This window comes from Typopeltis vanoorti, chromosome 1 (genome assembly GCF_054136105.1).
Source record: "Typopeltis vanoorti isolate ZY-2024b chromosome 1, IOZ_Tvanoo_1.0, whole genome shotgun sequence".
Classification (NCBI taxonomy): Eukaryota; Metazoa; Arthropoda; class Arachnida; order Uropygi; family Thelyphonidae; genus Typopeltis; species Typopeltis vanoorti.
The window spans coordinates 187,076,081-187,092,772 of NC_143549.1; the positions used below are offsets into that span (position 1 = coordinate 187,076,081).

The 16,692-nt window shown below is 35.3% G+C and overlaps 1 protein-coding gene across 1 annotated transcript in view; it reads right to left on the bottom strand.

Moving 5' to 3' along the window:
• C3G (C3G guanyl-nucleotide exchange factor) overlaps positions 1-16,692 on the bottom strand; it is a 350,856-nt gene that overhangs the window by 147,919 nt on the left and 186,245 nt on the right. Inside the window, exons 8-9 of the mRNA XM_090405787.1 lie at positions 15,932-16,148; positions 6,568-6,851 (exon numbers count right to left, since the gene is read on the bottom strand). Coding sequence (XP_090261913.1) covers positions 6,568-6,851; positions 15,932-16,148 — 501 coding nt within the window. The remainder of the gene's footprint in view (positions 1-6,567; positions 6,852-15,931; positions 16,149-16,692) is intronic.

Genomic DNA, 16,692 nt, shown 5'->3' on the forward strand with positions numbered 1-16,692 from the left:
CTGATTTTGTGCATAGATTTATTACTATGGATGAGACTTGGATTTACCATTACACACCAGAATCCAAACAGCAATCAAAACAGTGGACAGAAGCCGGTTGTTCAGTGCCAAAGAAGACAAAGTCTGTTCCATCAGCAGGAAAGGTCATGGCATCGGTGTTTTGAGATGCCTAAAGGCATTTTGTTCATCAATTATCTTGAAAAGGGTAAAACAATAACCAGGGAATATTCCAATCTTTTAACCAGACTAGATGAAAAAATTGGTGAGAAAAGACCTGGTTTGCAGAAGAATAAAATCATCTTTCATCAGGACAATGCACCTGTCCACAAAGGATTTTTGGCAATGGGAAAATTAAGGGATCTGCACTAAGAATTGTTGGAACATCCACCCGATTCCCCAGATTTGGTTTCCTCTGGCTTCTATCTCTTCCCAAAACTAAAACTCTTCATAGCTGGCCGGCGTTTTTCTTCGAATCAAGAAGTGATTTCAGCTGTAGAGGGGTATTTTACAGATCTTATTGAGATCCACTACAGGGATGGGATAATGGCACTGGATTATTGCTAGAATAAATGTATTGGTCTTAAGAGAGATTATGTTGAAAAATAAAAATAATTTTGAAATTATAAATTCGCTTTTCATTGTAAGGCTGAGAACTTTTCAGACCACCCTCATAAAACACATAAAACATGATTGGAATTTTTTAAACTTTAAAACTTTGCTCTTTGTACACATTATGTACAAAGAGCAAAGTTTACAAAATTAAACTAAACAAAGCAGTACTTACATATAAATAGAATTTAAAATCAAATGTGTGGTATTATATTTCATAAATTGATTATTTTAAAAAAAATTAAAAACTTCGTGCAATCTGAGTGTATATGGCTCAGCTAGACTAGTAAAAAAAATTATTTCAACCTCAACTGAAGGCATCCCAACAGAACATAACAAATGGTGAGAAGCATGCTGCATTGTTCACACATAGGTGGATCATCAACCCTTAATAAATATGAATGTGTAAGATGACTGATCTGTGTGGAGCATAATAAGTATTACTTTCTTTCTCTCTTTGGTTTGTATATTGACTAGACAATACTTATTTTCAGGCTTAATCTCATGTAATTTATTTGTCAGTGCTTCCTGTCATTGGTTAATTAGTATAAGCTTATCAACTGTCTTTGGTCTGTATACATGATTGACAAACAGTATGTAAAAAAAATATAAGCTGTTCTTATGTTCACATAAGAACAGCTTATGTTTCTAGAAGCTGGGGTCTCATTTCCCTCAATTCCAATCATGATGACGACGACGACAATTGGAATTCCAATTCATCAATTCTAATGTGGCTGGAAATTCAGAAAAATCAAGCATCAAAATTAAAGGTCTTCATTTTACACAACAGTTGTAGAGCCTAACAAAGTACAGGTTGTGGATTGTACACAGGAGAGGAGATGGCCTGTAAAGAACTCAATGAATCTCTATAAAATCATAACTTTTGTTAGAAGTTTTCTGTTATATGCACAAATGCAAGATAAATTGAACCTTGTGTTTTGTTTGTCAAGTGTTGCTGTATAATTATTGCAACCAAGAGGATTTCAATTTATGCAAACAGTGGGCTCAGTTCTTGAATTGGCATTACAGATGGGAAGGAAATCAGTATTCTGCTCTGTGCACAATAAATAATTACATGTAGGAGTGTGAGCCTTCCTTGGTTGGCACAGAGAGGGGGTTGCAAAATTTCACTATGTTCGCTGCAGTAATATCAACATGCATACCAATAGCTTTCATGATCTCTAACATGATTACCAAAGGAAACATCCCAATGAGAGAAAAGATACCAGTTCATGAACTGGTATCTGGAAGAGCATCCTGAAGATAATATGCTTCCCACTAGACTTGGCTAGACAAAAGGTTTTAATAAAAACAGGAAGGTGTCTGTCATCTGAGACTTAAGTTATGGAAGCCTTTTAATATGTCATATATCTACAAACATGTACACAGTGTGCCCATTAATTAATGACAACAATTATTATATCAAAACAAAGAACTATATTTGGAATTGCCAATTGCACAGATTCAAAATAATCTCCCTTCAACTACACACAATGTTTACATCTGTTGTGCAGGAGTTCGAAGGCATGGTAGAAGTCTTGAACCTTCAGTGTCTGGATCAAACCACTACTTCAAATGTCACTGAAGCACTGCCCTTTCAAGGCACACTTCATCTTTGGGAAGATGAAAAGTCTGTGGGAGTCAAATGTGGTGAATAGAGGGATATTCAATAGATCAACACATCGACTTTGAAGCCAGAAACTGCTTCAGAGGTAGTGCAGAGTGCATGGGAGCACTGTCATTCAACAGAAACCAACTGTTGTTGTGGAAAATGCTTTCCTGATATGTTGCATGTTGGTATACAGAATTTGCATTACTCCTAAATAATGCTGTTCATTATGGTGTCTTCAGGAACAAATTCGCAGTGGATAATTCCAGCAGTATCGAAAAAAGTAATGACCATTGTCTTGAGATGCGATTTTTGCAACCTGACTTTCTTCTGCCGGGGAGAAGACATTCCACATCATTCCATGCTCTGGCATTTCATTTCTGGATCAAACTGAAAACACCAACTTTCATCACTGGAGACAATTCTTTGCAACACATGATGATCTTGATCAACTGCATGGATGAAATTTTGACAACATGCAACCCAGTGCTCTCTCTCTCTCTCTCTCTCTCTCTCTCTCTCTCTGTTCAGGTATCAATGTGTGTGGCACAAACCTCAAATAAATCTTGCTCTTATGCAAATCTCTTTCTAAGATTAATCTGCACATGTCTTTACCAACATCAAGATGTAGAGTGAGTAGCATAGTGGTTATTAACCTATCATGGGCAACAATTTCCCTAGCTTTCATCACATTTTTATTTGTCCGTGCAGAAACTGGCTGATGTGGGCAAATATCAGAATGGGAGAAACTGGACAATGAGACTTATTTGTGCCTATAGTCCCACAAAAATTTCTACTAGGATAGAAGTGGAAGAATTTTTTTTGAGGCTTTAGAGAAAGCAACTGACAAAATGAAAAGTTGGTCCTTGTTGGGGATCTAAATAGCAGAGTAGGAAATGATTGTCTGACATGCAAAAATGTTTTGGGAAAATTTGGAGAAAAGAGCAAAGCTAATAATAATAATGGTAAATACCTGTTGGATTTCTGCTAAGGACATGGACTGGTTATTACTAACACCATGTTCCAACATAAAAATGTGCACAAATTCACACGGAAAGAAGAGGCAAGGAATAAGAAAAGTCTCATTGACTATGTTATTGTTGATAGTGATGTTTTCCCACTGGTGCAGGACACTAGAGTGTACAGAGAATTTGAAATTGGAAGTGATCACCATTTGGTCTTGAGCAGGATATAAATGAGTTTCATATTGAAAAGAAGAACATGCACGAAAGTTTTAAAGCGAATAAAAGTTCAGCAGCTCTCGGATGTAAACTGTAGACTAAAATACACAAACATTATTCAAGAAAAAAATGAAAGAGTTTGGGAACAGGAACCAAACCTTGGAGATTCAGCCAGAGAGGCATGTGTTGAGGTTGTCAGCATGGATAGAAAACTCAGAGCTCCATGGTGGACACAGGAATTGAAAGAGGCAGTAAAGGAAAAGAAGAAAGCGTATCAAAAGTTCCTGGGAAATAAGTCAGGTTGTGCAATTAGAGAATACAGAGACAAATCTAAGAAAGCTAAACACCGTGTAAAACTTTAGGCTCTCAACATCTCATTTTGAACATCAAGGAAATTCCATGCTGATATCACTTCTCTAAAAGAGTTCAGTATTTTATGAGGTGTTACAGTAATTGGTATTCCACCCACTGGCACTGCTTGCCGTAGTTTTTTTTGGGTGATGCTGACACCATGTATCCACAAGAATGTAAATTTTAATTTTTTTAAAAATTTTATTCTGCCATCTTCTCAGCATAAGATGATTTGAGGATAGGTGTGGCAGCAGCTAACTTCCTTTTTTGCATCCTTATATGATTCCACTTTCTGGATGTCCCCAAGTCACAACACATGGCAAACACAGCAGCAAGGGTGTTGGATCCCAATGGTGGTGGTGGTCTGGAAGAAAGAAAGAATAGTTAAAAAAAAAAAAAAAACTCAGGAGAAGTAGTGCAAAGAAAGTAAGAAGTAAAAGCAGAATGAAAAGGGCCAGTACAATCACTGGGAGGTTCCCTCCAATACAAGAAAAGGCATCCCCACATGGAGAGGACTTAACAGTCATAGTGCTTTCCATGCCACTGATGTATCATTCATGTTATTTGTTTCTTAGAGGAAGACTGATAATTACTTACAGGAATGAGCAAACAGATGCAAATATCTGTTTTCATAGCACAGATAGGATATTTTTATATCCTATATATACGAGAGGTGTTGAAAAAAAAAAAACGAACTTTTTAAATAGTGCGCCAACTGGCACAGAGAGTGTGCTGTGGCTACTGAGCACACCTAGCAGCAGGTTTTGACAACAAACTGCAATTTGCCCATTCTGCTATGAGCATTAGTCATCAAGTTACATCTGCTGAAGTGAGCACATGCACAAGCTATTCATCGGATTAGTGACAGTGAAACAGCTTGAAGAACAGTGTGTGTGTGTGTGTGTGTAATTTTGCTGCAAACTTGATAAAAATTTACAGAGACATTTCAATTGCTTAACCAAGCATACAGGGAGGACTGTATGAGCCCAACCATGCTATGAGTGGTTTAAGTGTCAATGGATGAGTTAGTCAAAGATCAAGGTGATGTTGGTTGTGTTTTTTTGACTGGAAAGGCATTGTCCATTATGAATTTGTACCACGTGGTCGGATGGTAAACAAAGAGTTGTATCAAGAAGTTTTAGCATGGTTGAGGGATGCTGCGTGCAGGAAGAGACCTGAAATGTGGGAAAACCAGACTTGGATGTTGCACCAACTCACTCACACGTTGCTCCTCATCCGCGGTTATATGGCAAAACATCAAACATTTGTTGTGCTCCATCCACCCTATTCTCCGGACTTAGCCCCAGCAGGCTTTTTCCTATTTCCCAAACTTAAAACCACTTTTAAAACCATTTCCAAACCATAGAGAAGAGTCAGGAAAATGCAATAAGAAAACTGCGTGCCATCACAGAAAGTGCTTCCATTCCTGGAAAGCACTTTTTGTGATATTGGAATACAGAAGCATTCCAACAATGGAAGAAACATTGGGAATGGTGTATTGCCAGTAGAGGGGACTACTTTTAAGGGGATAGTGTTTAAAATGTAAAATGAGCAATAAAGTCTTTATAGCAAAGCTCGGCCATTTTTTGAATACACCTTGTACATACATATATCAGATCTATAAATCATAAACATTGTGCTTTTTGTTATTATGTATTTATTATTATTTTTAACCAGTAGTATGCTTTAATGCATTCATTTTGCAAGTGTGAACATCAGTTTAGGATCACACTTTCTATTTTGTATAGCAGTCTTTTTATAACTATTGCAGAGCATGAAACAATAGCATTATTCAGAGTAAAAACAGAAAATTTTTTTTTATTTTGCATATATTTTTTAACAATATTACTATTCCTGTACTGTTCATGTAACTGTATTGTATATTTGTAAGTAAATTTTGATGTCAATGAGTAGCTACCTTTAAACAGTTTGAGAGCAACTGTATCTTCATCTCATACAAGACAATTTTAGTTAATGAATATAAGTAGCCAAACAACAATCAGATTCGTCCACATTAGTCATGCCCCTGAATTTCTCAAGTAAATTCCATATGATTAGTATACCAGCTCGTGTTTGATAAAATTCTTTGAACATTATGCAAGTGAACTAATTATTTGTTGGAAGTTTTTCACTTGGTTATACTATAAATTAAAGATACCAAGAAATTATATGCTTGGTTCAATCCTTTATACAAGTGTAAGCAAACAAAGTTTGCACCTGAAGCATTTTCAGGACTGGGGCAACTCGTATATAGAACCTAAAGACTTTGCATCACTTGTCTTAATATCCCATAATGCAAAGCACATCCTTATGGGTATGTATAATGCTATGCATTATAGAAAGGGTCACTACCCAGACCAGTTTCGACCTTTATTGAGGTCTCTTCAGTGGGAGCCAGACTCAGAGGTGATATTAAGGTTGAAGTAATGCAGAAATCATATTTTCATATACGAGTTGTCAAAAGATGTCACATCTTATTATTAAATTACTCTGGATTAGAGAAATTTTTGGAAGTTTTTTCACTTGGATATACTATAAATTAAAGATACCAAGAAATTATATCCTTGGTTTAATTCTTAATCCAAGTGTAAGCAAACAAAGTTCGCGTATGAAGTATTTTCAGGACTGGTGCAAAAACTGTTTGTTACACTTCGATAAAGAATTAAACCAAGTATATAATTTCTTGGTATTTTTAATTTAAAGTGAACTAATTAGATTGTCTCAAAATTTGGTTAAGCTAATCACTAAACCTAATGCTGAACAATGAAGTAAGAAAATAACTATTATTCAGGTAAATAAATAAATAAAAAAACGAACCCTATTCTTTTTTGGGGGTAGTGCAGGAGGTGTCCCCGCTGGAGATACTGGTTGTTCATCTTCAATGCTTCGATCTAAACTGCTGTGACTACTAGGACCATCTGAGAATACAGAATCTTCTGAACTTGAAATCAAGCTGGTTGTATAAGAGTGGTGTTGAAAATAAGTCTGTTCAACTTGTTGCCAATGCTCTTGTATAACGTGAGAAGTGTGCAAAGAATGACGAAGAAATTCACTTTCTGCAGGCTGAGAATAACTACCAAACATTTGCATATATGCCATAACTGAAAAACAGAAAATAATAATTAGTCTTTATTTATTCAATAAAAGCAACTCAAACTGAATATGATCTCACCAGTATAAAATCCAAAATGAAAATAATGTATAAAATATTTCTATTATGTGGAATCATAATTGTTTAGAATTACAAAAGCCAAGTAATTAATGTGAATAAATCTGTTCAATTTGATGCCAATGCTCTTGTATAACACAAGAAATGTGCAAATGAAGAAATTAAGGCTTATATGGAAACAGATAAATGAAATGGAGGTGCACAGCATATTATAGAACCTTGATGTGAATAGAGCTATGCAATTAGATGGTATATAAGCTTGTATATATTCCCTAGCACCTTCTTTTACAAGATGGTATATATTCCCTAGCACCTTCTTTTACAAGAAGGTGCTAGGGAATTGGCGGTACCATTGACCATGCTGTTTAATCTAAGTCTCAGCTCTGGGTTAGTCCCAAGGTTAACACAGCAACAGCTGAGTTTGATAAAGATAATGGGTTTACACTGATACTGCTGGAGTTGGCAAAAGCTTTTGACAGGACACTGCATGAAATTCTAATCAATAAATTGCAGCACATGAGGATAAAGTTGGTGAAGTATATAAGAAAGTGGTTGATGGAGAGACATCAAAGAGTAGTTTATCATCATCAATCAAATTCAAAATGTTATATTCAGGCAATGACAATCAAGGAAAAGAAGGAGTAGCCATAGTATTCAACACAAAATACGAGGCTAATCTTCTTGAATGGCAGTCAGTCTCAAGTAGAGTAATGTGGGCAAATATGAGAATGGAGAACTGGACAATGAGACTTATTTGTGCCTATGGTCCCACCGAAGGTTCTACTAAGGTAGAAGTGGAGGAATTTTTTGAGGCTTTAGAAAAAGCAACTGACACAATGAAAAATGAAAAGTTGGTCCTTGTTGGGGATCTAAATAGCAGAGTAGGAAATGATTGTGAGACATACAAAAATATTTTGGGAAAATTTGGAGAAAAGAGCAAAGCTAATAATAATGGCAAATATCTGTTGGATTTCTGCTCAGGACATGGACTGGTTATTACTAACACCATGTTCCAACATAAAAATGTGCACAAATTCACATGGAGAGAAGAGGCTAGGAATAAGAAAAGTCTCATTGACTATGTTATTGTTGATAGTGATGTTTTCTCTCTGGTGCAGGACACCAGAGTGTACAGAGGATTTGAAATTGGAAGTGATCACTATTTAGTCTTAAGCAGGATAAAATTGAATTTCATATTGAAAAGAATAACATGTAAGAAAGTTTTAAAGCGAATAAAAGTTGAGCAGCTCTCAGATGTGAACTGTAGGCTAAAATACACAAAGATTATTGAAGAAAAAATGAAAGAGTTTGAGAACAGGAATCAAACCTTGGAGATTCGGTGGCAAACTCTGAAGAAAACATTGATTGATTCTGCCAGAGAGGCATGTGGTGAGGTTATCTGTAAGGATAAAAAAATCAGAACTCCCTGGTGGACACAGGAAGTTAAAGATGCAGTGAAGGAAAAGAAGAAAGCATACCAAAAGTTCCTGTCAAATAAGTCAGCTTGTGCTCTTAGAGAATATAGAGACAAATGCAATAATGCTAAACACTGTGTAAAACTAGCTAAACAAAAGTCATGGGAGGACTTTGGCAAGAACATAGAAAATAAATATCAAGAAGGTGGCAAAATATTCTGGAGGTTGTTGAAGAAGCTTAAGAATGGAGGAAAGAGTGCTGTAAAAGGAATTAGAGATGATAAAGGTGACATGAAAACGGGAGAAAAAGATATCCTTGAAGTATGGAGTAATTACTTTGAAAAACTGCTAAATGAAACAAGCAGTGATGACAGCACAGTGGTAAAAAACACTGACCAGGCATGCAGTCAGGAATACATATCCATACTAGAAGTAGAAAAAGCCATCAAAGGCTTGAAATGTGGAAAGGCAGCAGGAGTAGATGATATTCGACCAGAAATGCTGAAGTATGGTGGTATAAGAGTCTTACAGTGGCTGCACTGCATAGTTCAGAAAGCCTGGACAGAGGGACGAATTCCCGATGATTGGAGTAGAGCTCTCATAGTACCCATATATAAAAAGGGAAATAAAACTGCATGTGAGAATTACAGAGGTATTTCCCTACTGAGTGTTCCTGGCAAGATCTATGCAAGTATACTTGAGAAACGGTTGAGAAGAATTGTGGAAGAAAAGCTTGGTGAAGAACAAGCTGGATTCAGGCCAAATAGAGGCTGTCAGGATCAGATCTTCACTTTACGACAAATAGTCGAGAAAGCATGGGAATATAACAAAGATCTGTATTTAAGTTTTGTCGATCTGGAAAAGGCATATGACAAGGTGCCAAGAAAGAAGCTATTCAATACGCTTCAGTTATATGGTGTCAATGGGGCATTATATCAAGCAATACTTAGTCTTTATTTGAGTTGTAAGTCAGCAGTTAGAATTGAAGTACAGGAAGATGGTTTAATGTTAAATCTGGTGTGAGACAAGGATGTACATTATCCCCTCTGTTATTCATTATCTATATGGATCACATTATGAAGGAAAGTGGTATTAAACATGATATCAAAATTGGAGATGTTAATGTCAGCTCTTTGCTTTATGCTGATGATGTTATACTTCTAAATAAATCTGCTACAAGTCTGCAAGATTCTCTGACTAAATTGAATAGCTGTTTTAATAGATATGGTATGAAGGTCAGCAATAAAAAGACAAAGACAATGAAAATAGGCAGAATCATTGAAAATGTCAACTGTGTTGTGAATGGAGAACCTGTGGAACAAGTAAAACATTTCAACTATTTAGGCACGATTTTTACTGAAGATGGTAAATTAAATATAGAAATAGACAACAGAATCAGCAAAGCTGGTATGGTGGGAAGTCAATTGAATAAATTCATATGGAATAAGAGAGAAATCAGTCGGAACACTAAATTAGCTGTGTACAAGACAGTGTTCAAACCAGTTTTAACTTATGGATCTGAGAGCTGGGTCAGAAGTAAAACACTTGACCAAAGACTAGAGACCACAGATATGAGAGTCCTGAGAAAGATTATAGGCATGAACAGATGGCATCAATGGCAATATCATATTAAAAATGAGGACATTAGGAAAGAACTTGACATTGTCAGCATCCAGGAATGCATTAGCAGAGCTAATCTTAGGTGGTATGGTCACTTAAACAGAATGGGCGAGGAAAGATTAGCAAAACAAGTGTTCTCTGCCAGGTTGGCAGCAAAACGACCCAGAGGAAGACCAAGATATAGGTGGATTGATACGGTACAAAATGCTTTAGATGATAGAAATATAAGATCTGATAATGTTGGAGTCTTGACAAGTAACAGACTGATTTGGAGGAAAATTGTAGATAGGAAATTAATAATGATGTAATTTTTTTCATGTAGTACTATCATATCCTGTACACCCCTTGAGGGTACATGGCAGGAATTTGATGATGATGATGATGATGATGATGATGAATCATCAAATTCCTGACATGTACCCTCAAGGGGTGTACAGGATATGATAGTACTACATGAAAAATTTACATCATTACTAACTTCCTATCTACAATTTTGCTCCAAATTAATCTGTTACCTGTCGAGACTCCAACATTATCAGATCTTATATTTCTTTCTTCTAACGCACTTTTTACTGTATCAATTGACCTATATCTTGGTATTCCTCTGGGTATTTTCCCTGCCAACCTGCAGAGAACAATTGTTTTGCTAATCTTTCCTCTCACATTCTGTTTAAGTGACCATACCATCCGAGATTAGCTGTTCTAATACATTCCTCGATGCTAACAATGTCAAGTTCTTTCCTAATATCCTCGTTTTTAATATGATATTGCCATTGATACCATCTGTTCACAACCCTAATCTTTCTCAGGACTCATGCAAATAAATCTGCTACCAGTCTGCAAGATTCCCTGACAAATGGAATAACTGTTGTAATAGATATGGTATGAAGGTCAGCAATAACAAGACAAAGACAATGAAAATAAGCAGAAGCATTGAAAATAACTGTATTGTGAATGGAGAACCTATAGAACAAGTAAAACATTTCAACTACTTAGGCACAATTTTTAGTGAAGACAGTAAATTATATATGAAAATAGACAACAGAATCAACAAAACTGATATGGTAGGAAGCCAACTGAATAAATTTATATGGAATAAGAGAGAAATTAGTCAAAACACTAAATTAGCTGTATACAGTGTTCAAACCAATTTTAACTTATGGATCTGAGAGCTGGGTTAGAAATAAAACACTTGACTGTGGTCTCTAGTCTTTGGTGAAGTGTTTTATTTCTAACCCAGCTCTCAGATCCATAAGTTAAAATTGGTCTTGTATACAGCTAATTTAGTGTTTTGACTAATTTTTCTCTTATTCTATATAAATTTATTCAGTTGACTTCCTACCATATCAGCTTTGTTGATTCTGTTGTCTATTTCCATATATAATTTACTGTCTTCACTAAAAATTGTGCCTAAGTAGTTGAAATGTTTTACTTGTTCTATAGGTTCTCCATTCACATTACAGTTATTTTCAATGCTTCTGCTTATTTTCATTGTATTTGCAGACTGGTAGCAGATTTATTTAGAAGTATAACATCATCTGCATAAAGCAAAGAGCTAACATTGAACATCTCCAATTTTGATATCAGGTTTAATACCAATTTCCTTCATAATGTGATCCATATAGATAATGTATATCCTTGCCTGACACCAGATTTAACATTAAACCATCTTCCTGTATTTCCTTCAATTCTAACTGCCGACTTACAACTCAAATAAAGACTAAGTATTGCTCGATATAACACCCCATTGACACTATACAACTGTAGCATTTTGAATAGCTTCTCTCTTGGAACCTTGTCATATGCTTTTTCCAAATCTACAAAACTTAAATACAGATCTTTGTTATATTCAATTCACATGATTTCTCAACTATTTGTCATAAATAGAGTAGTTTATTCAGGAGTAAAGTCCAGTAGAAGGCATGTGATTAGTGGCACGCTGCAGGGCTCTGTTCTTGGGCTGCTACTTTTTAATTGTTTATTAACGATACAGGAAAGATCTGAGAGGAACCATTCAGTTGTTTGCTGATGATGCAAAATTGGTTAGAGCAATAGTTAATACAGATGATGTTAAAAATTTTGCAGGATGATTTGGATAGATTATTAGTCTGAACAAAGAAGAATGGATGTCAGTTTAATGTGGCAAAGTGTAGATCTATGCATTTTAGGGTGAAAAGATTACCAACAGCGTACCACATTGATGGACTGTATTCCAGGAAACCGGGAATCTGGTGGTGTTAGTGGTTAAAGAATTAAAGCTTAGAGGGCATACTGCAAAAGTGGCTAAAGAGCTTATTCTACCTCTTTATAGGACCTTGGTAAGAACTCATCTCGACTAGTGCACACAGATATAGTTCACCTGCTTTTCTTGGTGATAAGAAAGTCGTGAAGATCCAGAGGCAAGTACTCATTCCATAGACCTGATACCAAGATGGTATCAGGTCTATGGAATGAATGTTATGAGGACAGGTTGAAGATTTGAGGTATACAGAAACTGGCTGAGAGGCAGAAACCATAGTTAAGTCTATGGCAGTGAATGTTCAGGTAGGCATATGAAAAGTGCGTCCTCTGTTTAAGAGGGAAAGACTATTGTTGAACATGTTCAACAATGATCCTCTGATGTTTTTCAAGTAGTACCCCACATGGTGTGGTTTCCATTTAAATTCTCCATCAAAAGTAAGGGGGGGGGGTTGTAACTGCAATATGACATCATTAAAGTCATCTTGAGATATCTGTGGCATGAGGAACATAGACAGCAACTGCTTCTACATTCATATCAAGCGAGACTTACTGGAAGGGAATATGGCTGCCCACAAGAATGCCAACTCCTCCGTGAACTGGTCCATCTCTTCTTTATGAATGATGGTAGTATTTTGTAATGTCAGATAGTCTCTCAGCTGTAGGTACATTTCCTGCAGGCAAAAGCATACTGGTTTATACTTCTACAAGAGGGCCTTGATGTCATCGATGTTTTGACAGAATCTACAGCAATTCTATTGTAGGAATATTTTCATTATTTCTTTTTGGTGGTATCATCTGGCTTCCTATGTTGAGTAGATTTGTTTTCATTAGCCTTGGATTTTTTCTTTTTAGAGAAATTGAGAATGGCTGAAGAAGAAATTATGGTATCCATTATTTCTTCTTTATTATAGCATTATAAGTCTTGTAGAAAGCGCTGCACATGATTATTAAATAACTTAAGGAATTCACAACATATACTGGAATATAAATTAAAATAAACTTTAATATATACTATATAAAATTTATTTTAATTTATATTCCAGTATACGTAATGAATTCCTTAAGTTATTTAATAATCATATAGCATTATAATAAACATAATAAAGCAGTTTGAGAATTAATTCTCAATTAATCATTTTATATTTTTTCACTTATTCCAGTACAACAATTAAAATAATCACTTTTAAAAGTGGTAATCATTTAGGATACAGAGTATGAGGGAGGGCTGAAAAGTTCTGATAAACACCTAGAACAAAAATTATATTAAAGTCACTGATATAACCACAAGAACGAACAGATATAAAACCCTTTAAACCCCCCCCCCCCATGTTTCATCAAATTGTAATAATTTGTTCTTTTTCTTTTAGAATAAAGTTACATGGTTCTACCTAAATTCCTTCATGGTGATTATCATAACATTTCAGCACACCCTCATACTTTGGAGGATGACAGTTTTGCTAAAGGTAGGCCATGGTTTAGCATTGTGTTCACATTCTATAAAAGTGACAGCAGAGTTGGATAGAGGGAATGAATACATATATATACATATATATGAATATAATGAATGAATGAATGAATATAGATGGAATGATATGATTGAGACATAATTTACTGAAGGGTTTTTACAAGATTAATACAGAGGAAATTTTTTTAGAATGAGTCTGGTGGTGGGAGAATCTTTGGAAACTGACCAAGAGCATAGTTAACAGGGGTATCAGGACTAGATTTTTTACTTGAAACATGGTGAATGAGTGAAATAGTATGTCAGTCTGATGTGGGTGTCATGACTATGAATAAGTTCAAAGCAAAGCATGACAGATATTGCATGAATGTTGGATAGTGCTTGACATGATGTTTAGGGCCTCCCTTGATGAGTATAAAGACTCCATGGAGTTGCCCAAAAATAATAATATTCCATGATACTTCTGGATTTTGCTAAGGCATTTAACAAGATTCCACATGGGAGGCCATTGCATGACCCATCTTCCTTTGAGTGATACAAACTCAAAGGATATGCAAAATAGGCATAGGCTGGAGAAGCATGTTTATAATGGGGATTATGCATTTGGGCCATTGTTGTTTAACTTATAAATATCAAGTTATCTACCATCGATGCACAGTTTGGAAGCTGATAATGGCTACAGCTGATACATAATCTTTGCAGGCTGATTTTATGATGAATGTTAATGGGTATCAGTTCAAATTCCAAAATGTATACCCTTACAACCTTGGTAAGGGTATGCGTTTTGGACTGAGACATTGTAGGCAGAGGTATATATTAACTTAATTTGCTGAGTCTCAGGTCAATGAAATAGAGTGGTATTGGATGGACAGTTGAAGTTTTAGGATCACATTGTTATAGTGTTAAGCCATCATGTCAGATAACTGCAAGGCTGAAGAGAACAACTGTAGGCATAAGGAAGTTATTCTCTCACTATTGGTCTGGTCAGCTTGAGTGGTAACTCAAGATGACCAGACTAACAGCATAACTACTCTCATAACCAACAGGCTGAGGATCTGAATTCTATTATGGGTATGAATGTGTGATTGCCATTAGATGGAAGATGAATTTCATTGCCTGGCATGAGACCAATTTTACTTATTGAAGGCCTGAGGTGGCTTCATTATGTAAAAAAATAAACAAAAAGTATGTAGAATATATAAAATTAATAGAAATAAAAAAACCCTTAACTCACACCAACCATACTAACTAATGTATTATAAGTTGAGAACCTTTTGCAGGTGATAGTCACACACACACACACACACACACACACACACACACACACACACACACACACACACACACACACACACACAAAAACTTTAGGATTTTGATGAGGACTACTGTGCTCAGATATAGTCTACTAAGTTCTGTGGAAATGGAGAAAGACACTCAAAAATATCCAGCGAAGGATAACCAAGAAGATATCTTGACTATGGATTATGCATATGATGACAGATTGAAGAAATATGTTGTTAATAGATAAAAAACACAGATGAGAAGATACATGAAATACATGCAAGTTGATAAGAGGATCTTACAGCATAAATACAAAGGTAATTTTGTAGCTCATGGAAAGTGAATAGGAAAACTCAGGATCATCCCTGAAAGCTAAGAAAGGTGTAGCTAAAAATGTGAGGTCCAGGTTCTTCTAATGGAATGGGGAAATATGAGAAATGGGATGTTGTTTTTGAAATTTTTTTTTTTTTTTTAAACTTGGTTATACTATAAATTAAAGATGCCAAGAAATTATATTTTTAGTTATTTTAAATTATATTATATACTTTATCCAAGTGTAAGCAAATAAAAATTTGTACATGAAGTAACATCACAACTGAGATACTTGTATATAGAGGCTAATGACTTCACATTAATTGCCTTGGTATCTCATAATGCAATGCACGTATCCTTACAGACATGACTCCCACTGATGAGACCTCAATAAAGGTCGAAACTAGTCTGGGTAGCAGCCCTTCCCATAATGCATAGTATTATACATGTCCGTAAGGATATGTGATTTGCATTATGGGACACTAAGGCAATTAATGTGAAGTCATTAGCCTCTATATATAAGTAGCAGTCATGATGTTACTTTATGCATAAATTTTTATTTGCTTACAATTGAATAAAGGATTAAATCAAGAATATAATTTCTTGGAGTGACATACAAGAGCCTTTTCTCAATGAGTCTTTAGCCTTCCTGTACATGCCTACATAATAATAAATACTTACTAGTTTTCTTCTTAGGAGGAAGTGGTGGCGGTTTGCCTTCTTCTTTAAAAGACATAGAATTGCTTAACAAAAGATGATGGGGACAAGTTGGAGCATGACATATAGATGACCATCCTTGAAGGAGAGGCTGAGGCTGTGGACTATGCGCCCGAGGACAGCTGGGACTATGGACGCCATCATGGGGGAAATCTTGCTTCACTTGGCTCTGCTCTCCATTCTAAGAAAACACAATATTAAGAATTAAATTAGGTTTTTAATATAGAATAGTGGTCCTTTAATTAATCCATTAATTATTGGATTAATTAAAGAAAGGTTACATATTTGAACCATGTTGAATTACAATTTCAACCGTGAATACTGTTATATTTTCAATATCAAGCCCAGCCATCAAATTAGTAACCTTAAAGTATGAGTATAATTCCAAAATTCAAAACAAAATTACTAGCTTTAAATCAAGGAATGCCTGTTTTTTTTGTTTTAAATTACTGTCTTGTTTATTATCATTCACACATTCAAAATCTTTATAATTTTTCCTCTTTATAAATAGAAAATAATATTAATGAAATAAAGGCAAAAATAAAGGTTGAAACTACTGGCAGAGATACAACACAGAAACGTTTGAGGAAGTACATGTGAAGAAAAAATGTGAGGAACAAATTTTTTCATAACACATTAAAATTCAAAAATAATCTTCAATATTATTAGAATGCTTTAGGCATGTCTTGGTTTAATGTTTAATATAATCACATGGCTGACTGATT